Source organism: Puma concolor, chromosome B2 (assembly GCF_028749965.1).
Source record: "Puma concolor isolate L17-30 chromosome B2, mPumCon1.1.hap2, whole genome shotgun sequence".
NCBI classification, from domain to species: Eukaryota; Metazoa; Chordata; class Mammalia; order Carnivora; family Felidae; genus Puma; species Puma concolor.
This window is the reverse complement of record NC_141671.1, coordinates 42508555-42535102: the sequence shown is the minus strand read 5'-3', so window position 1 is coordinate 42535102 and position 26548 is coordinate 42508555. Positions and strand designations below refer to the sequence as shown.

Sequence of the window (26548 nt, the reverse complement as noted above, 5' to 3'; positions counted from 1 at the left end):
TCTCTCTCTCCTCTCCTCTCTCTCTCTCTCTCTCTCTCTCTCCCCCCCCCCCTCCCTCGTTGGCACATTCCAGCCCTCTGCCACTTGCTCCAGAGCTGGGTCTCCCAGCGCAGTGGCCTCTCCTCAGAGCCTGGCCACCAGATGAAGGTGGAGGTGGGGAGAAGCAGCAAAACAGAACAGACAGAGCAAATCCACTGCAATTTATGAAAATAATGTTCAGACTCTACATAAACCCTCCAGGCTGACACCCCTGCCCCCCCTAGAGCATGAAGGGGAGGTCTATGTTCTTCTCACCGGTACCCACATAGATGTAGCCACAGTTCTTGGTGCGGGGAGCATGGAAGAAGGTGAGGCCTGGCCAGAGCAGGCTGCGCAGCACCACCAGTGCGTTGCCCCTCTCCATCTGGATGCTCCAGGACCCTGGAAAGAAGCGGGCAGGAGGGGAGACCTTGGATGCCATGGAGCCAGAGCCCTACCCTGTGTGCAAAGGCCCTCAGTTCCTAGGCAGCCTGGCCTGGGTGCTAAGGTTCCGCTGGGAAAAGGGAAGACAATTTAATTATCTGGCGCTTTCCTCCTCCTGATTGCCTTTTAGCCATTTTGCCGCTCATTAAAACCACTTCCAGAGGGAGGGCAAAGGAAATGAAAAGAGGTGAAGCACACCCTAGTCCATTTTGTTCCTGTCAGCAAGTCTAGTTAAAGGTTGAGTGGGGGAGGAAGTGGAGTCTGCAGGCCGGGGAGATGGGGCCCAGCTCGGGGAGGCTTTCCCAGGCTTCCTCACCCTATTTGAGAGGTAGTCACCAGTGGCCTGCAGTCCTGGTGCAGTCTGTCCTCTTAGCCACTTTGCTTTCTCTTCCGCAGCCCCAGAAGCCTCTGCTCCGGGACGGATTAGACCTGACCGGGGACGCACAGAAGTTGGGCTGTTTCGGGCCTCCCAGCTCAATAGCCCTTCCTGGCAGCTGGGAGCCTGGGAGCCATGCTTGGCAGGAGGGGACTTGGGCTGCAGCTGATGAGCCTTTGTGTGTGCTGGGTTCTGCCCTGGATTTTTGCTCCCCAGACAGAAGCGGCCCAGCCCGGGGCTGAGTTGTGCAGCCATGAGGACTTGGCGGGAAGGGCCTGATCCAGCTCCAGAACCAAGGGAGGGAGCCCCTGTGTGGGAGGAAGGAGCCTGGGAAAATCGCCTCTGGATGCAGATCTGGAGCTTCTATTCCCCTGCGCGCTGAGGCCTCTCCCCGGCCCAGCCACAGCTCTGCTCCGGGCCCTGCCAGAAAGGCAAATGCTTTGAAGGTTTTGGTGTTGGACCAGCCAGTGATGCACTGAGAGCTGCGCTGAGGCCTTCATCGGCTGCCAGCTCAGCCCGGCTGCTTGGCTCCCACCACCCCAGCTTCCCACAGGCCTCCTCCAGCCACGGCCCACCCTGGTCACTCCACACCCAACAGCCTCACGGCTCAGTCCGCACCCACCAGGGGCCACCCTGCATCTGAGAGACCTGGCCACCGGGAGCCCCTGGGCCCAACGGCGGCTCAACCCCGCTCAGGGGGCCATCACCTTCCCCAGGTCAAAGCCAGAGCTTTCCCCGGGTGCATGTAGGTCAGCTGGCACAGGCCTGCTCAGGAGAGGCCACCGGCTCAGAGCCCAGCTGAGCACTGCAGCAGCCTGCGCCAGGTGCCACCGCCCCTTCAGGAGAAGGTGAAGTAGGAGCCACAGTGTGGGCTTCACTCCACTCACCCAAGCCCACACGGTGCTGGCCAGCGGCGTCGAGAAGGAAGAGGGCCCCTGGGTTACCAGCCCCGACTGGGGCACTGGCTGGCCAGAAAAGGGGGTAGTAGTTCCCCTAGCTCCTACAACTTTCCTGTCTGGGCACCTGAGGTTCTCTGCCTCCCAGACCTGCCCTCAGAGTTCGAGAGGCCCTAGCCTGCTGCTTTCCCAGTCACTCATTACAGAAAACAGGTTGCCTGAGGGTAATGAGAGCAAGGGTGTGACAGAACAAAGTGTCCCAGTGCACCGTATTCAGCTTTTGGCCAGAAGCACAGACCCCAGGAAGGTACGTTCCCTAACCACCCCCCCACCCAATCCAGTCACACACAGTACCCAGAGCATCATCTGGGGACAGTCCCTGCCCTTGGAGCCCACAGTCCCACAGCTTTCTTGAGCTGAAAAGGGTCAGGCTCTGCCTCACTTGTCTCTGCCCACCCAGGGGGGCAGCTTACAGCCTGCCTGAGCCAAATGCCCTGGAGAAATGAAATCCTGGAGTCCCCCAGCCTAGACTGCTCTCAGTTCACAGTTGCCAGCCCTTTGACACACCCTGGCAGGGGCCGGCTCCTGACCTTCCCTTGCACAAGGCTGCCCACCTACAGTTTGGCCCCCTACCTCCTGCTCCCCAGTAGATGAAGGGGCCCCACCCCCACCAAGAGCAAGGGGAAAGATGGCAGGGATGCTAGAGAAATGCAGTGCCCCCACTGGGGTAAGGGGGCAGTGCCAAGCAGGCTGCAGGGTGCTGATGGAAAACGGAAGTGGCGTGTGAGGGCCCGGCCAGCCAACAGCACTGCCTCCCTCCCTCCCTTGCATTCCTGTCACACTCCTGTCCTCCTTGTCCCTGGCTCAGCTGGTCGCCCAGGAAACACAGACTCTCAACGTGCCAGGAGTCACGTAGCGTCTACCTGGAGAGCCAGGCACTTGCTGTCACCTTCACCCACTTTTATTGCAAATGCTGGAAAGGCTGGACCCAGCCACTGCCACCATGTCCTCTCAGACTCCAGAGGAAGCAGCCTCCTATGGTCCTGGTCTCTCCCAAGTCCCCAAAACGCGCGTCCTGCTCCCTGGCAGCCAGCCAGTCCTCTACAAGCTGTTTTTTGAGGATGTGTCGGGGGGGGGGGGCAAGTTAGTAAATCAGGAATGGAGCCTCTTGGCAGGAAGTCCTCCTGGGTTGCCCCAGGGTCAGGGGTCTCACTTTGCTAGTAGTGGAAGCCTCAGTCTAGGGTACATGTCATAATTACATTCTCCTGCCCTCGTGGAAAAAAGGGTAGCAAAGCTCTGAGATTACATTTGAGGGGGAGAGTGGGCCAGACTAGGGAACAGGGCTCTCCAGCCACAGCAGATGGTTTTAAACTTTCTCCTCAAATCAGCCCCACGCTTCTCACACACACAGAAATAGCCATGGGTCCCTTTTCTCAGAGCAGCCGCCCCCCCCCCCCCCCCCCACACACACACCAGGGCCACAAGTTATGGGCGAGCCCCCTGGTCCAGAAGCACCCGTCAGCCAGGCTTCCAAGGGACTGGGTGGAAGGAGCCACCTGCACACACACCCCCAAGAGAAAGCTGATCTGGGCACTGGGTTCCCCAACCAAGGCCACATTTGAAAGGTAGTTCTCCTGGCAGGCAGGCATCTTGCTGCCCTCTGCTGCCTGAACTGGGCGTTGCTGCCTGGCTCACCGGTGCTGGAGCCCAAGCGGTCCCGCACCTGGCAGTTTCCTGAGATCTGTGGGCTCCAGCCTTCAAGTGGGGTAAGGAGAGGAGCCCTGCTCCCCAGGGCACCGGTGACCTTTTGTGTGAGGCACCTTCTATTTTACATTTTCACTACCCATCCAGTTTCATTTGATCTTTCAAAACTCTGCGAGGCAAAGACGGTGTCGTCTTGGTCACGACGGCATCCTGCAGCCTGGCACACGGCACCTGCTCAGTGGCTATCTGCTCAGTGAAAGGTTAAGGAGCACTGAACGGCAGAGTGCTGCCGAGAAGTCTGGCCTGACCTGGTGCTCCATCTGTCCCACCTGACTGCAGCCCAAGTTCCGAGAACTCTCGGCTGCTGCCCTTCACGCACAAGGAGGAAGGCTGCCCCCAAAGCTACCCACTCCCACAAAACTCTGCAGACCCCAGGGCACAGCAGGACAGCCAGGGAGGGTAGTGGTGGCACCAGGCAACGTCCCTCCCTCCCCATCCTCTCTTCAGCCAGGGCTTGCCCAGGAACAAGCTGCTGAGCTGGCCCTACCTCCACAGGCACAGAGAGCAGGAGTCCTGGGGACAGGCCCAACCTAAACCATACCTGCTAACAGGTGACAGAGTCCCCTAAATAGTCACCTCAGTCCCAGAAAGGAAACTGATCCTACCTGGGCAGAAAGCGACTGCCCAAATCCATTCCTCCAGCCAGTGCTGACATCCCAGGGAAGAACTCCTGGGCCCCACTTAGCAGCCAGGCCCTGTGGCCACTATCTGCTTTGCAGACAGCCTCCCAGCACCCTCTCCTCCCTCCCTGGCAGGTAAGGGAGTCTGGGAGCAAAATCAGAGTGTCTGATTTTCCCCTGGCCCCCCACACTTCTACCCCCCACACCATGGGCCCCTTTCTAAGCTCCGGGAGGTTTGACTCGGGTACCCCCGTGTGGCAGCGGCCAGAGTGGCCATTCCTTGCTGGCAGCCCTTACCCACTTGGGACCATCACTGGCCCCTGGGGTGCTTCAGTAGCCATGAAATGGCCTCCAGATCCTTGTGTGGCCCTATTTCATCCCTCCATGCACCAGTGCCTTATTGTCACAGACCTGTTCACGAGCCGCTGGCAGCTCCTGCTGCCTTGCCCTAGGCCTCCTACCCCTTGGCCTTCTCAATCCTCCCTGGCCTGCCCCAACTCCCCTCTAAGGCCTTTTTGCTGCTCAAAATAGCACTAATAGAATTCCTGATTTTCATTTGAGTCCCTACTGTGTGTGAGGCACTGCTATAAGCATTTTGTGTGCGCACTAACTCAGTTCTCACGACAACCCAATGAGGTAGAAAAGGTCAGTATTCCCTTGGGGGAATGAGGAAATGGAGGCACGGGAGACCGAGGAGCTTGCCCGAGGTTACACAGCGAGTAAGTGGCAGATTCGGAATCCCAGCCCAGAGCCCTTGCCTCTGCCATCCCACTCTCACCCTGACTGGGAGTGGCCGTGGCTCCTCAGAAGTGTTTCCCCTGTGTGGTGGGCGTGGGTGTTGTCCTGCTGTTCCCACTACCCGCTTAGAAGGAAACACTAATCTGCTTGACACCACAGTTCATGCCAGAGGCCTGGAGTCTAAGGCTCTAACGTTTGCTGTGTCGTGGACTTTAGCCCTGTTTCTTCACCTGTAAAATGGGGATAACAACGGTCTCTACCTCCCAGGTTGGCTGTGACGATAAGGGATGGAGAGGGCTGAGTGTAACGCCTGGCACACAAGTAGTGCCGTTGCTTTTATGCAAAGTCATTACTATCCTTATCGCTGTCCCTAGCGTTGCCATCATCAACAGCAGGTCCCTCCGGTTGGAGAAACACCAAACACGGGGAGGAAAAGAGGCAGGGGTGCTGCATCAGCACCTTGAGTCTGGCCCCCAGTTGCCCAGAGCCTGGCAACTGTCTTGGGCTAGGGCATCCGAGCAAGAGCGTCTTCCCAGGGCTTGTGAAGCTCAGAGGAAGGAAATGGGGTCTCTGTGACCCCATCCCCCAAACTCTGGGTGTGTGCCTGGGCCAGGTGGGCCCTGAAGAACAGGAAGACCTCGGAGGCTGCACGTCTTAAGATTAAAAAGTACCACACACATAGCAGGAAGCAAATGTACAGAACTCATTCCCTTAGCAGGTGGTTTGCCCTTCGGTCGGTCAGCAGCCACTCACGGAGCACCAGCTATGTGACAAGCACCGGATCTAACCGCAAAACTTACAACGGAGATGGATGTGTGGCTGGTATTTTCAGGGATCTTTTCAGAGATGGTTGGGGGAGGATTCTCAACCTGCCTCCTTCAAGACCAATAATGGAAATCAGAAGAGGCACCGAGGGACTTCCTTTCTGTGGAAGACAGTACTTCCTTTTGTCTGCAGACACGTACCGTCTGTTTATTATGAGCTGAGCCTATATTGGGCCCTGGGGAAGCCCCCACCCTCAAGGACCTCCAGTGAGCCACCCGTTCCCACTCAGGCCCTTGGTTCCAATCTCAGAGGAGAATGGCAGATAGCATGGCCCACTGCTCTGACCTGGGGGCGGACCCAATGTCCTCAAGGCTATTACCTTTGGGGATGTCATGCTCTAAGGAGTCCATGAAGTCCAGGGAGGGATCCAGGTCAGCCTTCTCAAGCAAGGTCTTGTTCTTCAGCTGAACAGGCTCCCTGAAGTGGAAGTAGGAACTGAGCTTCTTGGCTTCAGACAAGGAGAGTCCTAAAAGAAGGTGGTATGGTCAGCCCCAAACCACACAGCACCCCCTTTCTCCACGCACAGGGACCACATGGAGGGGCCTGCAAACGACTCAGTCAGAGACTGACCGAGAACTAAAGGGAGAAAAAGGAGTAGTGTTCTGTCAGCCAAAGCTTGGCCCAGGCCCTGCAATGAGGAGAGATCAAGGAGGAAGAAGGTGGGAAAGGCAGGGAGCCCAGACCCACGCAAAGCCTGGGACCCAGGTAGGAGAACCCTCAGGCAGAAAAGAGTGGGGTCCAGTGACTGGGCAGCCCATGCCAACCACCGATGCCAGGCCATTGGGCACATCTTTCCAAGTGATATGGCCAGAGCTGTTCTTTCTCTGAGGAAGTGAACAGTTTCCCCAGAATTCTCAGAATGTATCCGACTATGCTTGGAAAGAGATGCTTTCCTGCCCTTGAGAGGGGCCCTGGAGAACTCACCTTCAAAAGTCCGATTGACATGGATAGGTCCAAAAGGGGTCTTAAAAAGGGCTCCTCGGGGGATGATAGCCACAGCCTTGTCAATCTGGTCGATGATAGACACCAAGCGGGTCTCTTCCTTGATCTGGACCTAAGGAGACGGGATGAGCCATCCTGCCAGAGTACTGTGCCCACTCACCACTGGTGCAAAGGCCCTCTGTATGACCATCTGACCTGGGTCACCACAGTGTAATGCCAACTCCATGGAAAATCATGCTGGGCAAGCCCTCGCCTTCCCTCCGCTCAAGATTTTCTTCCGTTCTTCCTTCCTTCCTTCCTTCCCTCCCTCCCTCCCTCCCTCTTTTTTAAATTGTTAATACAGACTGGTCGTGCAATATTCAAAACTACTATAAAAAAGTAGTCTCTCTTGCCCCATCCCTAGCCCCCCAACTGCCTTCACTGGAGACAACCACCATTAACAGCTTCTTATATTCTCTTCCAGAAACATATCATATTTAAATGTTCTTATTTTGCCTTTTTAAAATACAAAAGCAATCATGCTTGTTGTAGAATATTAGGTAACATAGAAATCATTTATTAAATACTTAAAGGAGGGGTGCCTGACTGGCTCAGTCGTTAACCAGCCAACTCTTGGTTTCTTTTGGCTCAGTTCATGATCTTGTGGTTCATGAGTTCAAGCCCCACATCAGACTCTGGGCTGATGGTGCAGAGCCTGCTTGGGATTCTCTCTCTCCCTCTCTCTGTGCCCCTCCCAACTCTCTCTCTCTTCTCTCTCTCAAAATAATAAACTTTAAAAAATAAATAAAATACTTGAATTAAAACCACTTAAAATCCCACCTCCTAAAGAGAATCACTAATAACATATTGGTATATTTCCATATATATATATATATACACACACACACACACACACACACACACACACACACACACACACACACATATATATATATATATATATATATATATATATATATATATAACAAAATTAGAGTCACAGTTCATATTGTTTCAGATCCTGCTCTTTAAATTAACATTATTTCTCAAGCATCACCTCATATTATAACATTTTTATGCAGATGAAATTTGGTTACAATCAATATCAAGGGCCACCCTGAATAAAAGGACTTCATAGAGGTGTCTGTGGGAAAAGCAGCACTTGACAGGGAAAATGTGTCACCAGGGACCCTGAGAGTCACTCAGCCACCTATTTCCCATGAGCTGCCAACAAGAAATTTTATAAATTAGATAGAAACTAAGACTCAGTATGTGGCCAGGCCAGGGGCTTCAACTGTGTCACCTCATGTAATATGCACAAGCCTACAAAGTAGTTATAATTATCCCAATTTTACAGGAATAAGACTCAGGGGGGTTAAGTTTGTCAGGGGGAAAGGGGAAGAGGAGTGGGGATGCCAGGTGAGGCATCACAGGCCTAGACCTAGACTTTTGGTATCATCCAGATTCAAGGGCAAAGACTGTGTTTTGAATTCCAGGTTTGTCGAGTTTCAATATGTTGAGCTCCTTATGTTTTGACCTAGCAATTCCATTTGTAGGAATTGAACCTTCAGACAGCATGCACATAAAATGGAAATGACGTTATGTACAAAGTCATTCACTGTGCCCCTGCTTGTCAGAGCTAAAACTTGAAGACCTGCATTTCATGATTAAGACTCGTGAAATTTGGTACATTCATGCAATGGTAAAAAGAATGGGGAGACTCTTTAGAGCACTGACATAGAAAGACCCCCAAAATATATTAGGTAAAAAAAAGCAAGGTGCAGAGCTGTGTTCATAATATGCTGCCACTTGTTTTCTCTTAAGATAAACAGAGAATATGTAGAGGTAAGGTATTTGCCGAGGCTTGTATTTGCATAAAGTGCCTCGGAAGTTGAGCTTCTGAAACTTTAACGTGTATTCGAATCCCCTTGGAATGTGTTAAAATTCAGATCCTGATCCCAGCCCAAGATTGTACATTCCTAACTCGCAAGGCATGGTGATGCTTCTGATCCAGACTGCAATTTGTGTAGCAAGATTTGGACACGCGTGCACATACACATAAAATGGTTACATTGATGCCCCCCCTCTCCCAGAAAGTGGGCCTGGGTGACCGGTAGACAGGGACGAGAGGGACATTTTCGCTAAATTCCTTTTTGTGTCTTTGAATTTCGAACCATGTGGATATATTATCTAGAAAAATAAAAACATATAAAAAGATACAAGAGGCTGTGCACATCCCAGTGCCCCAGAACGCAACACAGACCCCCCTCTCCCCGCCCCTGCCCAGAGCCAGGTGGCTGACAGAGTGGCTCATCCACTCTGCCCCGTGTCGCTCAGGAGCTGAGTGGGGTTATGCTGATGCCCCCACAATTTCTATTGGGCTGGGTTTTGGATAGCCCAGGCTTTCTTTGTCCTCCTCCTCTTGTCTTCACTTACCACCACTTCCTCTTCAAAGACCTTTCCGCCCTCGTTTATCTTCTGCAGCTCAGTGTGTTCATACTCATGTGAGGGGTCCCCCATGAAGCGGCCCTTCACCACAGATGTCTGTGCCATCATCTCCTCCGTGGCAGGGGGCAAGAGGCTCCACTCCATGCAGTTCAGGCTGCCAACAACATCCCCACGGACCTGGTTCCCAACTACCCCTCTCACTCAGGCTTCCTGCCACTGCCCCTTCTCTTGAGGGATGAAACTCAAGAAAAAGGTCAGTCACAGCTCTCCCCTTGGAAGGTGTACCCCACCCCCACTTGTGATGCAAATTCCATTTTATTTTGTAAAAGTTCACAAAAGCTTCATGTATGCCAAAATTCCAAGAACTTCTTCCTAGATATCTGCACTGTGAGATTCCTGATGAGTTTCTAGAACCTCAATTACAGGCAACTCCGCTTTGCTGAACCCCAAATTCATGCTCAGCCTGCCTACTGAACCAACAGCATGGCCGTCTTCCCGCATTTCTCAGGGAAGCCAGCTCAGGCCACAGGGCCCATCCTCTGAGGTCTCCAGCGCTGACCAGCCAGACGCTTCTTTCCCCTCCCACCAGGAGAGGGCATCCTCCCCTCCACTCTAACCCACTTGGCCTGTGTCGCAGGCTGCTCATCTTTCTGCCCTTCCCTCTCTGCTGGCTCCTTTCTCAACATCAAAACTTCTCAGCTTCCCAAATCAACACCCCCCAAGTCCATGGCCTGCTAAAAAATATCCTCTTCCTGTCCCCCTCTCCTCTCTCTCCAGCTCTGAATAATAATCTCAGAACAGGGGTGCCTGGCTGGCTCAGTCCGTAGAGTATATGCTACTTGATGTCAGAGTCATGAGTTCAAGCCCCACGTTGGATGGGAGGCCTACTTAAAAAAAAACAAAAACAAAAACAAAAAACACCTCAGGGGCACATTGGTGGCTCAGCCGGTTGAGCATCTGATTCCTATTTTTGGCTTAGGTCATGATCCTGGGGTTGTGGGATTAAGTCTACTTGGGATTCTTTCTTTCTCCCTCTGCCCCTCTCCCCCATGCTCGCTCTCTAAATAAATATCCCAAAACAACTTGCTCTGTGAAAGCCTTTCTTCCCCTCCCCTTCACTCTGCCCACTACATGGTCATTTCTGCCCCCACCATCCCCAAAAAATGGCTTAGGAGGTCATTCATGGGACCTAAAAACCAACAAATGCATTCCATTTCTGTTTCCTTTGACATCTCCCTTCTCCCTCCTTCACTGCCCTAAATATTCCCAGGGATCTATTCTTGCCCCTCTTTTTCTCTCTGCAGACTGGCCCACCTGACTCTTAAGAGACTTAGGTACTGTCTAGTTGGTATCCAGAATCCAACCACCTCTTACCACTCCACTGTTCCCCACTGGTCCAAGTCCCTATCTACTCTTACCTAGATATTACAGTAGCCTCCTAACTGGTCTCCCCAATTCCATACCTGCTCCCCTTTCAGTCTCATTCCCACCCAACTGCTAGATCATGTCTCTGTGCACAAGCTTCCCACACTTCCCATGAAGCCCACTCCTTGCAATGCCCACAATGCCCTGCAAGATCGTCCTCGGTCCCTTACCTCTCTGACCTCATGTCTTACAATGCTCCTGCTCACTTACTCCTCTCCAGCCGCACTAGCTTCTATGGGGTTCCACCAACACTAAACACACATCTGCCTTGAGCCCTTTTCACTTGCCTGGAATTCTCTTCCTTCAGATAAACACATAGCTCACTTTCTCAGTTGCTTCAGGACTCTTCACAAATGTTACCTTATCAGAGAATGTCTCTGACCACCCTATTTAAAACAGTACCCCATCCTGTATTCTCTATTCCTCTCGGCACTGCGCACCAGCAGACATGCAATGTATGTGTGTTTATATATTGTTTCACACACACACACACACACACACACACACACACACACACACACACACTATAATGTAAACTCTATAAAGGCAAGGACTTTGTCTCATTTACTACTGAATTCCTGGTGCCTAGATCAATGCCTGGCACATAGTAGGTGCTGAAGAGATAAAAATCTTATGGAACAAAATGAGTCCCAAATCTTTATCTTCAGTCCAGATTTTTTTATCTGGACTTCAGCTTTGTACTTTAATATGCCTCCTTATGACCCTGCTCCCCAGTCACCTCATATCAAGTTCACTGGGGCTTCCCTAGTCCTACTTCCGGATTTCTGTCCCTGTGGGTGGCACCAGCACTTACCCAACTGCCTTAGCTGGAAGGAGGGTCAACCTTGACCTCTTCTTCACCTGCCCCATTCAGACCCAAGTCCTGACAGTGCTACCGTCTACATCTTTCCCACCCATCTCCTCCCCTATTCCCTCAGCTACCTCTTCCTTTCAGTCTCCTTCATCCGGACACTGCAACACACTCCTGAATGCTCACCCACTTCCAGGCTGGCATGCCCACTCAGATATAAACAGGCTCTTGTTGCTTAAGGCCCCTCAATGGCTCCCCATAGCCTACAAACAAAGTTCAACCACCGCCTCCCCAAGCCTCTCCATCCAGTCTGCATAAACACCCTTGCCCGCCACTATCATGTTTACCTACCTGCTGTTCTCCCAAACACTCCAAGTCCATTGCAGCCAAGATTGCAGAACCATTCCCTCTAACTGGCATGCCTTTCCCTCACACCTTCCTGAGGAACTCATCAGCTTTCAGATCTCAACAGATCTCTTACTCCCTTAGCAGTCTTATTTAATTGCTGTCTAGAAGGCCTTGGTCCCCCTTTGTATACATTTCTGTTCAGGTGTTAACACACTTTGCTGTAATTGCAGGGTTATGTGTCAGTCTTCCTTCCTAGGATGTGAATAACTTGGAGACTGGTGAGACTTGGCCATCTTTGTAACCCTGTCTACACAGAACGCATCCAATCAATGTTGCATTGATGCACGACAGATACATGAAGTCTCCCAACTCCCTGCGGCCTGAAAGGGTTGTTTTGTAAGGTGGTGAGCTTCCCAGCATCGCTGCAGGTAGTCAAGACTGGCAGGATGGCCCTGTATGGTAGCGTCCAGTGAATTTTCCCCAGTTTGATATCCCTCTTCTACTATTCTGCATTGGTTCTCTACTTCCTAGACTGCCTCCTTTTGTGAGCCAACTCCTACTCCACCAAAGATGCTCCTGCATCCCCTTCTAAACAGCACCTCATTACCCTCCAGGACTTCTAACCCTTTCCAAACTGCCCTCAATACCAGGACGTACCTAGCGTCCACTCCGGGTCTCCATTGTCCAGGAACTTTCACCTTGCTCTGCCTACGTTCTTAGCCCGGCCTCTATTATAAACCCACCAGCCTCCAAATTGTTCTCCTCCCCCTGTCCCGCCCCTGCTCTGCGCTGTTCTCATGCCCCCCACCCCCACCCCACCTTGCCCTATAGGCCTCGCTCCTTTCGATTCCATCCACACCCACCCCATCCCAGCCTCCTAGTGGCGCCCCCTTCAGTAGCCCGGGGCCTCTGCCTCCACCTGTAGAGGGTCTTGCGTGGTGCGAGCTGGTCCTCACTCAGGCCCTGCGCGATGTAATAATCGGCGACAAGGCCGAGGATGCGGCCCCAGAAGAGGACCCGATCATAGCGGTAGTCGCGTTTCACCAGCAGAAGAGAGGTAAGTAGAGAGGCCCGACGGTCCGGGCTGAGGCCCTGCCCACTGCCGGACGCCAGCTCCAGCGACAGCAGGAGGCTCTCTGCGTCCATCGTGCCCAAGGCTCGGCTCAACGCCTGCCAGGTTGCTAGGAGAAGCTGTCTCCGTGGAGACCAAAGCCCTGCCCTCCGCAGGGCAGTAAGGATTCCACTCACCGTCTGTGGGCCCCGCCCTCTTAGAGCCTCAGGCCAGCCCTGCTCCCCACCCAGCCCTTCAGAAAAGCTGGGTCGCACACTAGCTCCCATACTTTCCTTCTTGCGTTGGGGACCTCATGTGTTCAGCTGTGACAGTAATGGCGTAGTTTCCCCTAACATAGGTAGGCTACAGTGTGGGATTGAAGGTCCCCAGTTCCATAGATATTTTTGCCTTTCCCTGAGCCCTTCAAATAGTTGACATTTATTGAGTCCTCATTCTATATGGAATGGGGGCTCGGGAAAAAAACAGAACAGTGACATTAGCCGTATTATTTCACTCCAGTTGTGTCCCTTCTTAGCCTCAGAATTGTGTAAAGAATTTGCGATCCTCCTGGCTCTAAAAGTCTAAGAATCTGGAGCACCTACGTGGCTCAGTGGGTTAAGCACCCAACTCTTGATTTCCACTCAGGTCATGATCTCGCAGTTTGTGAGTTCAAGCCCCCCATTCCGCTCAGTGCTCACAGCGCAGAGCCTATTTCGGATCCTCTGTCTCCCACTTTCTGCCCCTCCCCTGTGCATGCTCTCTCCCTCAAAAATAAACAAACATTGAAATAATAAAAAAAGTCTAGGGATCTAAGATAATTAATCCCCCTGCCCCCACCCCCAAGCCCTACAGAATGGGGTCCATTGTTCCATTCTCTTCAGTCTTCATGAGATGTCTATTTACTCCTTCCATAGGACTATTCCACCCAACTGACAAATGGAAACCTAGGCACTGGGGCAAGGTACAGAGCTACACCTTGGGAAAACAGGATGTGAAGAGAAATACAAAAAGGATGACATCACTTGCCACCTACATTTAGCTATCTCGGGCACCACAACAGTTGCCTTTAGGCCCAAATGGTAGCAACACATGAAAGGCCAGAACCCCACTGTAGCTGGGCCTCTTCACTCCCTGGGCTAGAGAGACTACTTCACACCCACCTCTGGAGTCCCCAGCCAAGGTCAAACAGATGAACAGATGCCTACAGCAAGCTTGTTGTCAGGGAAGGAGATTGGACTTGTTAATATTAACTGATCTCATTTCTGGATTCCTTTGGAGAGGACTCATGGAATTAGAATGACCTGAGCCCCAGTGCCAAGCCAAGAGAGAAATAAGTGTCTAAATTACCCAGATAATTACTTTGTTTTGATTATCTGGACATTGTTTATAAAGACTTTTAAAATTTGAGGGAGCTGATGGTCTAATGTGTCTTCCATCTCAAAAAACAATTTGTAACTCCCCTGTTGAACACTCTCCCTCTGCTCAGACACTTTGGTCTATCCATTCCCAAGTGGGAGGTATGGCCCCGTTCCTTTTGTAAGGCAACATCCTCAGATAGAAAACTAGCAGAAATTCTAACTGGTGAAATAGGCTTCAATTGGTCATAGCCCTGAAAGTAACTCAGACCTTTTGTTCTCATTGATTCCAGATTTACTTACCACTTATTAATGGCAGGTGCCTCGTCAGGAACCATTGTGAAGCCAGAAAAGGAAGTCCTGAGGCCTTCCGATGCTAGCACTTTTGGCAGACTGAATCAGGTTAACTATTTCAGAGTAAGACCACACAGTACTAAGCCTCTGGAGCCAAGTGGACTGGGTTAGAATCCAGGTTTCACCATGTAGGCAAGTTGTTCAATTTCCCCAAGCCTCATCTATAAACTGGGAACAATACGTACTATGGGAGGTTGTTACATGAGATAATGTATGTAAAGTGCTTAAAATGTAATGTACAATATAAACTATTTTTTTCTTAAAAGACAAAAACATTCTTCTTAAAAATAAAAAATAGTAAATATTTATATTGTCCCCATTTACACACACACACACACACACACACACACACCTACCTACCTACCTATCTCCAACACCAGCAAGGTAAGGATTCTGTCTTCAATTCGCTTCCAAGAAATAAGCAGGTGTTCTCAGGAACTAAGAGCATCAGTGCTTAGCAGTCAGGACACCATCAAGCCGGAGAGAACAGCAAGGATCAGGAGGGCCAATTCAGAGGTGCAGCTGAGGAGGAACTGCCACAGGCAGGAGAGCGGGGTTTGCCTAAGGACAATACTGCCAACAGTAACTGCCAGCGGTGACCACACAGCTGCAATGGAGACAGGCTAGGCAGAATCCCCAAAAGGCCATTTGGCCTCAGGAGCAGATCCCACAGGCTTTACAAAGACTCTCTCTTAGCCCAGTCTCTCAGCCCCCTCCCTTCCCCTGTGTGACCTGGGGCACACATACTTTAATGATCACAAATACCAGTATGTGACAAGGAAAAAATGCCAGGCTAGGAGTCAGCTGATGAGGACTCTAGTCCCAACTCTGACATCAAAGTGTTACAGAACTTTGGCCAAGTCACTTAACTTCCCAGATCGGCCTGGGGCTGATAAAGAGAAAGAACTGCAGTCGAAAAAATCCTAGAAGCCCTGGAGCATAAGAGACCAAGGAGAAAGATAAAATATTCCATCTGAACCCTGGAAATCTTTAAAACAAGAGTCTCAGATAATTTAATATGGATCCATTCATTTTTACATTTAAGTTCATTATGTCCCTGGTAAAAATTCTGAAAGGCCACAGCAAAAAGCCACTTCCATAAGAGTGTCTGTCTATGGACTCATACTTGTTTTCCATCCCTGAACAGAAATGCCTCACCCAGCACCTTCTGGGAAAATCAACCTTTGATTCAAAGAGATGTTGTTCAATGATAATTATGACAGCCGCAGTCATACAATCAGCCCACCAGGAAGTCTGAGGAAGGGAGGCAGGCAGCCGGAAGAACAGAACATTCCTCTCACCAGGAAACAACTCTAGCTCTAAGCAAAAGATGGGTGACCTGGTGCCAGAGGGGGGAAGATAACTGAAGCCATTGTGTTCATGATTAAGAAGCATCCCCATTCACTCATGGAAGCCTTTAAGTGTCACTGGTGCCTGGAACCAAACGTAGTCCTCCCAGGCTGTGGTTGGGATAGAGGGCCTGCCACAGGACAGGGTCACAGTCAGTTTGTGACCCCGGGTAGGCACTCGGTAGTTGAGCTTGGGTTGAAACCAATCTTCTCCACAGTCACGGTGCCCCTGTGCCATGACAATGGTGCCCATGAGTGGAGGAGCCTGTAGCTCACTGAAGGCATCAGCCATGAAAATGGCTCGGAAGAGACGGCGCAAACAAGCTGCTGTGCTCAGGCTCTGGTCCATGCTGTTGGGGGCCAACCGGGACAAGTCAAGCTCGTAGAACTCCTTGGGATTTAGGGCACTGCCGCCAAGGAGGATTAGCACTCGGGGTACTAGTGTCCGGGCAAAGAGACCCTCTAGGTGGCTGAGGACACTCTCCAGTTCTGCCAGGGATTGCTGGCATTTCCTGCTGCTCACCTCAACAGTGGCCCGAGGTTTCTTCTTCATCACCTCTTCTGCCTGTGAGGACAAAGAATGGTGAAAGGGAAGGACAAGATGGGGGAAGCCATTGCCCTCTGAAGATACCTGTTGGGATGCAGTAGACTTCTGGGACTGGGCTTCCACGGCAAAGACGCTGGATTTTATCAGAGGGCAATAAATCAAAAAGGAAAATGTATTCTTTGTACAAAACCATATTTTTTCCCACATTTAGAACAGAAAGACAGGTGGGAATACAAACTGGTGCAGCCACCCTGGAAAACAATATGGAGATTCCTCAAAAAATTAAAAATAGAACTACCCTATGACTCACCAATTGCACTATTAGGTATTTATCCAAACGATACAGGTGTGCTGTTTTGAAGTGACACATGCACCCCAATGTTTATAGCAGCACTATCAACAATAGCCAAAGTATGGAAAGAGCCCAAATGTCCATCGACAGATGAATAAAGAAGATGTGGTATATAAATACAATGGAGTATTACTCAGCAATCAAAAAGAACGAAATCTTGCCATTCGCAACTACATGGATAGAACTAGAGGGTATTATGCTAAGCAAAATTAGTCAGAGAAAGACAAAATCATATGACTTCACTCATATGAGGACTTTTAAGACACAAAACAGATGAGCATAAGGGAAGGGAAGCAAAAATAATATAAAAACAGGGAGGGAGAGGGGCGCCTGGGTGGCTCAGTTGGTTAAGCATCCGACTTCAGCTCAGGTCATGATCTCGTGGTCCTTGAGTTCGAGCCCCGCGTTGGGCTCTGTGCTGACAGCTCAGAGCCTGGAGCCTGCTTCTGATTCTGTGTCTCCCTCTCTCTCTGACCCTCCCCCATTCATGCTCTGTCTCTGTCTCAGGGTAAACATTAAAAAAAAAAAAAAAAAAAAAAAACCAGGGAGGGAAACAAAAACATAAGAGACTCAAATATGGAGAACAAACAGAGGGTTCCTGTAGGGGTTGTGGGCTACACAGGTAAGGGGGCATTAAGGAATCTACTCCTGAAATCATTGTTGCACTATATGCTAACTTGGATGTAAATTAAAAAAATAAAAATAAATAAAAAGAACAGAAAGACAGTACTCTGAAGCAGGAGAGCATCCGGAAATAAGCAACTAAAATAGTCAAGGAGATCTGGTGGCATAGCAAGTAGCAAATTTTGCTGTGCCATGAGTGACAACAGGAAATGGGGATAATTTGGCTTGAGAAAGGTGATTCTGCAGTTGGTCTTCCAGTTAAACATGAAAAATTGAACACATGCTTATTTGTGGTCCCATCTGAAATACTAAATGAGGGGAAAAGGAAGGGGAAAAAGGAAGGGGAAAAAGGAAGGGGAAAAAGGAAGGGGAAAAAGGAAGGGGAAAAAGGAAGGGGAAAAAGGAAGGGGAAAAAGGAAGGGGAAAAAGGAAGGGGAAAAAGGAAGGGGGGGGGAAAGAAAGAATTCCCAAGGGCAAAGAGAACTGGGAAACAGACAAAAGCAACAACAAATTTTTGGAAAACAGAAGGCACATGGAAGAGTTCAAGGGAGCTTATTACCAAGCGCTAACAGAGGGAAGGCCCATGAAAGCAAAATGATTCATACTGCAGAACCCCAGAAAGGCTTAGGAACTGGCAATTCAGGCATCACAGAAGAATGAAAAGAGGGGGACTGCATGAAAACCTCTGTGAGGACCCTTAGATCACCTGCCAATTTCCTCCACCCAGTCTTCTCCAGAGAGAAGACTTTCCAATACTGATGTTTTAGAGTCCTCCAAAGAGACCACGAGATTCCTACCCAGTATCCTTGAAGTGAAGTCTATCAGCTCACAAGGCCCAGCCAGGCATACAGAGCTTTCACCGATTTATGGTTGTTGTTTTTTTAAATGTTTATTTAGGGGCACCTGGGTGGCTTAGTCGGTTAAGTGTCCGACTTCAGCTTAGGTCATGATCTCACAGTCCGTGAGTTTGAGCCCCGCGTTGGGCTCTGTGCTAACAGCTTGGAGCCTGGAGCCTGCTTCAGATTCTGTGTTTCCCTCTCTCTCTCTGCCCCTCCCCTGCTCATGCTCTGTCTCTGTCTCAAAAATAAATTTAAAAAAACATTAAAAATTTTTTTTAATAAAAAATGTTTATTTTTGAGAGAGAGAGAGAGAGCAAGAGAGAGAAAGGGGCAGAGAGGGAGACACAGAATCTGAAGCAGGCTCCAGGCTCTGAGCTGTCGGCACAGAGCCCGATGTAGGGCTGGAACCCATGAACATGAGATCATGACTTGAGCCAGTCGGACACTCAACTGACTGAGCCATCCAGGTATCCCTCACCAGAGACAGAATAAAAGCCTCTAACATGACCGAGACCAAAACAAACAGGAAAATGAATCTAAAAGAAACTGAAAGGAACAGAGGACAACTTCAAAAATACAGCAATTAATATTCTCAAGTAAAAGAAAATCATATAGATGTGAAACAACAGGATGCTATTTAAAAAAGAAACATGATGGGGCACCTGGGTGGCTCGGTCAGTTAAGCCTCCGACTTCAGCTCAGGTCATGATCTCACAGTCTGTGAGTTCAAGCCCCGCGTCGGGCTCTGGGCTGACAGCTCAGAGCCCAGAGCCTGTTTCAGATTCTGTGTCTCCCTCTTTCTCTCTCCTCCCCCGCTCATGCTCTGTCTCTCTTCTCAAAAATAAATAAATGTTAAAAAAAAATTTTTTTTTTTTTTTAAGAAACATGAGAGGCATCTGGGTGGCTCAGTTGGTTAAGCATCCAACTCTTGATTTCCACTCAGGTGATGATCTCACAGTTTGTGGGTTTGAGCCCCGTGTCAGTCTCTGTGCTGGCAGCATGGAGCCTGCTTGGGATTCTCTCCCCCTCTATCTCTGCCCCTACCCCGCTTGTGCACGCACGCTCTCTCTCTCTCTCTCTCAAAATAAATAAATAAGCTTAAAAAAAAAAAAAAGAAGAAACATGAAAAAGAGCTCTTAAGACTATGATTGCCAAAAAAGAAAAAAATTATAGAAGAGTTAGAATATCAAGTCAAGGAAGTCCCCCATAAAGTAAAACATAAAAACAAAGAGATGAAAATTTGGGGAGATGGGGTGCCTGGGTGGCTCAGTCAGTTAAGTGTCTGACTTGATTTCGGCTCAGGTCATGATCTCACAGTTTGGGAGTTCCAGCCCCAAGTCAGGCTCTGTGCTGACCCTGCCAAGCCTGCTTCCCTCTTTCTCTCTCTCTGCCTCTCCCCTGCTCGCATGCTCTCTCTCTCAAAATAAATAAATAAACTCAAAAAAATATTAAAAAAAAAAAAAACTGGGGGAGAAAAAACACTAAAACTACAGGGTCAGTTCATGAAGCCAAAATGCAACACAATAGCAGTTTTCCAAAAAAGAAAATGAGAAAATGAGAGAGGGGTTAGGCTATCAATATCAAAGACTGGGCTGAGGAGAAACTAAAGTCCTGGGGCTGAAACACATTCCTTACAGCTGCTTAGGCTGACAGGCGCTGAAGACTCGTCGGAACCCCTTTACAGCTGTTTACGGTCTAATCATCACAGTCTCCCCACCAGCTTTCTCCCAAAGCCTGTGCCTACCTGGGGAGAAGGTTTTCGGTAGAAGTGCTTAAGCTGTTCATAGGGCAGAGGCAGTTGTTGGCGTTGGTACATGATATGCTTTAGAAGTTCACAAGTAAACCGACAGCAGCCTTCCTGGCTCACAGGCCCGGGAAACACCACTGGCACCATGCAGTCTCTGGGGCGAAAGGGCTCCGAAAGGTTGGAAGGTTCTTGAGCGGAGGTAGTCTCAAGTAGTTCTATCTGGGGGGCGTGGGTTTCCTCTGACTTCTCATACCATTCCAATTCTAGTAGGTGCGCAGAGGAACAAGGCAGACACTTGAAAAACTTAAAAGCCAAAGTCAGTCTTCTCATTCCCTTGTACTGCGGAGGGAACAGCCCGACACATTCCCTCCGCAAACTCCTGTGTGGGTGGCGGCTAGGAGACTCCCGACCCCAGACGCTTACGGGGATTTAAGTGACGCCGGATGGAAGCTGGGGGAAAGGAGAATTTCAGACACCGTGACCAGGCCTCCGCTCAGAAAGTGGAATCCCTGGTCTGGGGAAATTAGTTTACTGTAACTGTAATCAAGCGGGGTCCAGAGTGCCGCCCAGAGGAAGACAACAGTGGGGACGAACCAGTGGGATCCAGGACAGAGGGGGCGATGGAGTCTGTGGGGCCGGGCGGGAGCCAGGAAATGGGGACAAGGAAGAAGGGCCAGAGAAAGGGTCATGGGCTAAAAGGCTGGAGAGCGGTGTAGAGAAGAAACAGGTCCCCAAGGCTCCCCGAGCTCCGGACCCCAGTCCTTACCAGGTACTGTGGCCGGACACAGCACTTCCGGCTCCGGAGCCGCCATCACTACCTCCTCCCTCTTCTCCGTGCGGTTTGAACAGGCGCCCCGCGAGGTATCATGGGAAGCCCACGCCTCCACTTCCGCTTCGGCGGTGGAGGGGCGGGGGCACTGCACCGCTGCAGTAATGGAAGCTGGGCCGAGCTAGGTTTTGATCCCTATGCTCCCTAGCAACACTCCCTCACAGGTACGCCGAGCCCTAACTGTACAGAGAACCCACGCTGTCTCAGACACTAAGTTCTGCCTTCCAGAGGACCCTCGCCCTCACGCATTCTCTCCTGCGTTCACTATTCGCTTGGGCACCTACTTCGTGCCAGGCCCTGTCCTAGGTGCTGGAGACTGTGGCAAACAAACAGGAGGCAGTCGCTGTCCTCAAGGGGTTTGCCACCTATAAATACGATCCCACGTGATGAATTATATACAGTGAGGTGTGCACGGGCTGTGGATGCGAAGAACCGAGTGCCTAACCTAGCTGATGTGGAAGAGAGGGGTGGTCCCAGAGGAAATGTGCCCAAGAAACTGTGACCTATAGAATGAGTAAAGGTAAAGAGGAGGACCTACCTATCCTGGAGACCTTGAGAGACAAGAGCATCCTTCATCCAAGGAATGAAAAGGGTTCACATTATAAAGAGTTAAGGCTGTGGTAGACAAACAGGATCCAGATTATGGCAAAGCTTTATAAGCCATGTTAAAAAGTTTAAACTTGATCCTGTAGGGGGATGAGGAAGCTTTGAAAGCTTTAAGTAGGGGAGTGACATGATTAAATTTATAAATGTAATCTCTACACTGGCTGCAGTGGATAGATTATATTACAGGGAGGATGAGAGAGGAAGCAGGAATACCAATTAAAGCTAGTGACTGCGGTTACCCAAGTGCATTGATAAAAGAGGCCTGAACTATGGCAGTCACGGTAGGGTGGAGAGAATTGGGTGAACCCTAGAGATATTTAGGATGTCCAATGACCATGACTTGGTGGTTGTCCCCAGGAAGAGGAGAAGGGATAGAGACTACTAAGACAAGCAGGTTTTTTAAGATGAACAACTATATGGCCAGTTGTGCCATTCAATGAAGGGAGAACACTAAAGGAAGACCAGGTTTACTGGTGTGTAGGTATGGAGAAAAGATGAGTTCCATTTTTTATATAGTGAGTTTCCTGTTCCATTGGACAGTAAAGAGATATTTAGGAACACTATTGATAATAGAGATGTGTTTGAGAGTCATCAGTATAGGTGTGTATAAGATCACCCAGGGAAGGCAAGTAGAATAAGGATGAGCTAGGATCCTGAAGACACTAATATTTAGGGGATGAGCAGAGAGAGAAGAGACTGTGGAGGGGAGTAAGGAGTAGCCAGAGAGGTATAATGAAGAATAAACAAGTGTGTCATGAAGGCCAGGAAGGGTGTGTCTCAGGAAGTAAGGAGCAGAAATCAAAACATACTATAAAAGTACAATGATTAAAATACTGTGGTGTTGGATCAGGAATAAACAAACAAATAATAAAACAGGAGAGAGTCCAGAATCAGATCCATGTGTATGTAGATCTTAGTGTATGATGAGGGTGACTTTTTAAAACAAGTAACTTGAGACAGCTCCCTATCCGTTTAGAAGGGAAAAAAATCAAATTAGTTCATACATAAGGATAAATTCCACATGGATTAAAGATCTAAACATAAAAATAAACCTCGGGGCTCCTGGGGGGCTCAGTCAGTTAAGCATCTGACTCTTGACTTAGGCCCAAGTCATGATCTCACAGTTTCTGAGTTTGAGCCTCACATCGGCTCTGTGCTGGTGGTGCAGAGCCTGCTTGGGATTCTCTCTGTCTCTCCCTCTCTCTGCCCCTCCCCTGCTCGTGTGCTCTCTAAATAAATAAATAAATAAATAAATAAATAAATAAATAGCTTAATTAAAAAATTGGGATGGAGGAAGTGTGTGTTGGGTGGCTGAAAGACCCAGGAAGATGAGAGGACAAGTGTTATCAGGTGAGTGCAGCAGGCCCTGGTTATCAAGAGAGCCCAGAGCTGGTGGTGGTGAGAATGTTGGGGGAATGGACTTGGCTCTCCCAACCCCCATCCTTCTTGAGATCTCTTCCTGAGTTCCTCAGTCTCAGCCTCTATTAGCAGTTTCCCTGGAGGGGTTGTGCCACTGGCTGGAGTTGACCTCTGCAGTATAACCTTCCTTCAGTGGAACAGAGTCGAGAAGAGAGAAGTCATGTGTGCTTTCAACCACTGAAGACCACAAAATTGGCTGGATCTGCTAGGCCCTTTTACAGATTTTGGTCCTTCTACTCCCACTGCTTTGGGGAGTTATGCCACGTGGACAGCAACCACCCTGCCTCCCTCCTTGTGGTCGAGGGGAAGCCAAGGACTCCACCAGGTCTGAACTCCTGAAAGGATCACCAGAGGTGAGCCACTGCTGCTGCTGCTGCTTCTAGTTTTCCAGGGAAAACTGAGATCTGGAGGGAAGGGCCTTTTTACTTCTTGGCTGTGTGAGAGCATCTCGATGTTTGTGAAAGAGGGGAAGTGGGCACAGGGTGAATGGTGAATCATGAGACAGCCATGGGGCTAGGAATTGAACCTTGGCGTCCTGACTCCCAGCGCAGCAACATGCTTCTCCACTTTGCCTTTCTCGTGTCTTGTACACTGGTTTCTGTCGCTGTGTTTCCTCTTTGCCGACTGCAAGAGCCCTAAAAAGCAAGAGAGATAGCTTGGCAGGAAAGTCAAAAGTCAATAATCCCCTGGGCCCTTGGCCAAGTTTCTATTACCTGCTACTTCCCCCCAGCCACAACCTTAGCAGTGGCTGACGTAACCGGAGCCCCAGCCCCGCCCCAAGTGGGGGCCAGGCCCCTCCCACAGCCCTGGTTATTTTAAAACTAAACTCGCTGTGCCGGGATTGGTTCTACTTCAAAACAAAGGGGAGGGGTAATTCTCGCTGTGGGCATCCGTGTAGCCCTCAGGCTGCAAGGCTGGTGGTTTACGGGTTTGGGCCTCGTGTCGATGGCACCGCGGTGTCTCGGGTTGCTAAAACCAGCCCCCGGAGGGTGCCAGCCTGGTAATAAAGCAGTGACTACTGTGTAAAGGTGGCATAATCATCGCAACAATAACAGCCATAATTAGGCTAACCACCATCTGCCTCCGCCCTGGCATTCGCCCTGACTCACCCCGACGGCACGCCAGCAGTCGGGGAAGAAATTGAGGCGGGGTGGAGCCAGCCGGCTGGAGGGATCAGTCTCCGTGAATTTTGCAGCTCTTCAGGTCCAAAACCTGTTGTCTGGGATCTCGCTAAGGGCCCAAACCCTGGAGCGCCCACAAAGCTCGATTCTGATGTAAGCCCTCGGTTTCGGGTGACTGTCCCACCTCCAGTCCGCCGGGCTCCTAAACTTCCCCTTAAAGAGGCCCTAAGAAAAGACCCACTCACAGCACCGAGATTGAGAACCAGACTACAGCTCCCCTAGGCCTTTGCGCGCAAAGGCTCGCTCCTTGCCTACGCCCCAAAGCCGCCCCACGGCCCCTTGAGCCGCAATGCCTCCTGGGAGCTGTAGGGCAGCAGGCAGCTCATTTAATGGAGATCCCAGACTTGAGGACTCTATCTCCCGTGGTGCCCCGCGGCTGTGTCTGACGCGACCCGGTGCCAGAGAAGGGTGGGGGCGTGGCCTGCGCAGGGCCCCACCCCGCTCTCCTCTGGCTGGCCGGACGCGGCGGTGGCAGTAGGGGCGGCGGCGGCGGCGGCGGCGGCGGTGGTGGTGGCGGGGGGGGGAGGGGCCGGGCGGGGGGCTGGCGGCAGCGGCGGATGGACTCGCGGGTATCGGAGCTGTTCGGCGGCTGCTGCCGGCCCGGAGGAGGCCCGGCCGTGGGCGGAACCCTTAAGGCAAGGGGGGCCGGCGGCAGCAGCGGCTGCGGGGGCCCGAAGGGGAAAAAGAAGAACGGAAGGAACAGAGGAGGCAAAGCCAACAACCCTCCGTACCTGCCCCCCGAGGTGAGCTCCATAAGAAGTGGCGGGTGAGAGGAAGCCACTCTTTCCGGTCCCGGTACTCCAGGGAGGCGGGACAGAGGGAATTGATACCCCCTTCCGGTGTCAGAACACTGAGGGGAGAGGAGAACCCTTCCTTCCGGTCCTAAGACCCCAGGGAGTACCTTCCCTCTGGTCAGACAGACCCCAGCGAGGAAGAGTGGGGAGGGAGGATCCCTCCCATTCTGGTCCAGTAACCTCAGGAAGAGTAGTGGGGAAAGATGATCCCACTTTTATCCCCTTGGAAAGAGCGGAGTAGAATACCCGCGCTTCATCCTTGTGAAGGGAGGGAGATTCAATCCTGGGATGAGGAGAGAGTTTTCTAAACTTGTTCCACAGGGGAGTACTGGGGAAAAGAGCAATATGTTCCGTCTGTATCGTTGAGTACACAGTATAAAAACAGACAACAGTCAGGCTTAGGTCTTCCCGCCCTTTGTCCTATGAGGAAATAGGGACAGCTTCCACATTCTTGCTCCATCTATCCCTAAAGCAGAGAGTAACTGCTATTTCGTCCCTCTTAGGAAAGGAGGACTGAGGGGAAGAGCTGAGCCAGTGGTTATCAAATTTTAGCATGTATCAGAATCCCCTGGATTGCTACCTCACCCCTGGAGTTTCTGATTCAGTAGGTCAGAGGTGGGCCTGATACTCTGCATTTCTTACAAGTTCCCAGGCAGTGCTAATGCTACCTGGTCCTGGGACCACACTTTGAGAACTATTGGCCTAGACCGTCATCCTTCTACCACTATTCTGCAGCCACCCATCCTAATTTTTCATTTTTAGCAAGATGATAGAAAGGAAGGTCTTTGCTAATGGGAAAAGATCTCCCTTATATTCCATGAAGTAGAGATTATGGGTGAAGACCTGTGAAAGCCTGGAAGTCAGAAGGCGTTGGAGAGATGGAATGATGACAGGAAGGAAAAAAGAAAAAGAAATGGCCAGGGAGGAGCAGTGCCAAAATGCAGGACAGGCAGAACAAGCAAATCTCTTACCCCGTTGCTCCCTAGAGGGGAAGGGTCAGGCAACAGGTTGCTTCTCTGGTGGGTCCCCTGATAGAGGGAAGAGGTAGAGGAAATTATGTGGATGGATTCGGGATTTCATCATCTGAGGCATGTGAGTCTGGTTGGTGGAGTCTGTCCCCTTTATTGCATTTTCTGAGTTTCTTCTCTTCATCTCAGCCCCAGCTTTGGAGCCCTGCCCCTCATTTTACCTGGGCTCCTCTCTCATCAGGCTTATAGTGACCAGTACTGAGCTCACCCTTTGGCCCTGACCCAGAACCTCTTGCAGCCTCTTACTCTTGAGGACATCAGCGGGGAGGGGTGGGCAGGAAGGAAATGGTGTCTTCCAGACCAGTAGCAAAGAAGGGCCTCAGCAGCCTGAACACGGAGGAGATCTAGACCCCTGGGGACAAAACTTTGAGGCCCCAGGGGAAAGGAGGGGGTGAACTTGTGTCTAGGAAGAATGTACCACCATTGATCAAAGAAAGGAGGGGCTAAGGGTTCAGTTTCTGGCTTAGATGGGTGACTCACAGTATTCCTAGAGGCCTTTCCTTCAGAGAGGTCCACTGGGGCTGAGTAGAGGGTTTGTCTGCCAATGACCTTTGGCAGGCACCTGTCTAAGCAGGTGCCACTGAGCTTCCTGCTCTCTCAAGTTAGCTGCCTGGGCCCCAGCAAGAATCAAAGGGAAGCAGAAGTTGGGTCAAGACAACGTGTGGTAACTGTTCTCTGTTTCTTTTCAGGCTGAAGATGGAAACATCGAATATAAAGTGAGTCTTACGCTCGGGTGTTTGGCGGGGGCGGGGGGGGGGGCGTGATTTTTCTGAGATCCTTTCAATTTCATTATCTATAGCAGTTTAGGAATATGATTCAGGGTAAGGGCCCTGCACCTC

At 50.6% G+C, this 26548-nt stretch overlaps 3 protein-coding genes across 11 annotated transcripts in view; 1 reads left to right on the top strand and 2 right to left on the bottom strand.

Moving 5' to 3' along the window:
* Positions 1 to 185: 185 nt before the first annotated feature.
* On the bottom strand, positions 186 to 12871 carry RSPH9 (radial spoke head component 9). 3 transcript variants are annotated; one of them, XM_025925207.2, is made up of 5 exons: positions 12554 to 12845; positions 9039 to 9204; positions 6606 to 6735; positions 6001 to 6147; positions 186 to 420 (listed from the first exon to the last, which is right to left on the bottom strand). In XM_025925207.2, exons 1-5 carry the CDS (start codon positions 12778 to 12780, stop codon positions 260 to 262), a joined length of 831 nt encoding a protein of 276 aa, XP_025780992.1. In that variant the 5' UTR covers positions 12781 to 12845; the 3' UTR covers positions 186 to 259. The 3 variants fall into 3 exon arrangements, with proteins under 3 accessions (XP_025780992.1, XP_086563079.1, XP_086563078.1); XM_086706953.1 differs by lacking the exon at positions 12554 to 12845 and adding an exon at positions 11638 to 12373; XM_086706952.1 differs by lacking the exon at positions 186 to 420 and adding an exon at positions 5545 to 5781 and having other exon boundaries at positions 12554 to 12871.
* Positions 12872 to 15379: 2508 nt separating this feature from the next.
* MAD2L1BP (MAD2L1 binding protein) lies at positions 15380 to 24036 on the bottom strand. Of its 4 annotated transcripts, XM_086706954.1 has the most exons (5): positions 23816 to 24036; positions 23233 to 23341; positions 21220 to 21296; positions 19850 to 20115; positions 15380 to 16308 (listed from the first exon to the last, which is right to left on the bottom strand). In XM_086706954.1, exons 3-5 carry the CDS (start codon positions 21248 to 21250, stop codon positions 15796 to 15798), a joined length of 810 nt encoding a protein of 269 aa, XP_086563080.1. In that variant the 5' UTR covers positions 21251 to 21296; positions 23233 to 23341; positions 23816 to 24036; the 3' UTR covers positions 15380 to 15795. The 4 variants fall into 4 exon arrangements, with proteins under 4 accessions (XP_086563080.1, XP_025780990.1, XP_025780991.1 ...); XM_025925205.2 differs by lacking the exons at positions 23233 to 23341; positions 23816 to 24036 and having other exon boundaries at positions 19850 to 20302; positions 20619 to 22876; XM_025925206.2 differs by lacking the exons at positions 23233 to 23341; positions 23816 to 24036 and having other exon boundaries at positions 20619 to 22876.
* GTPBP2 (GTP binding protein 2) overlaps positions 22963 to 26548 on the top strand; it is a 26303-nt gene continuing 22717 nt past the window's right edge. For 3 of the 4 annotated variants that reach the window (XM_086706933.1, XM_086706934.1, XM_025925581.2), the window contains exons 1-2: positions 24413 to 24630; positions 26399 to 26425. In XM_086706933.1, coding sequence (XP_086563059.1) covers positions 24445 to 24630; positions 26399 to 26425 — 213 coding nt within the window. In that variant the 5' untranslated portion in view covers positions 24413 to 24444. Of the gene's footprint in view, positions 23060 to 24412; positions 24631 to 26398; positions 26426 to 26548 lie in introns of those variants that run through there. The other variant, XM_086706932.1, reaches the window with a different exon arrangement.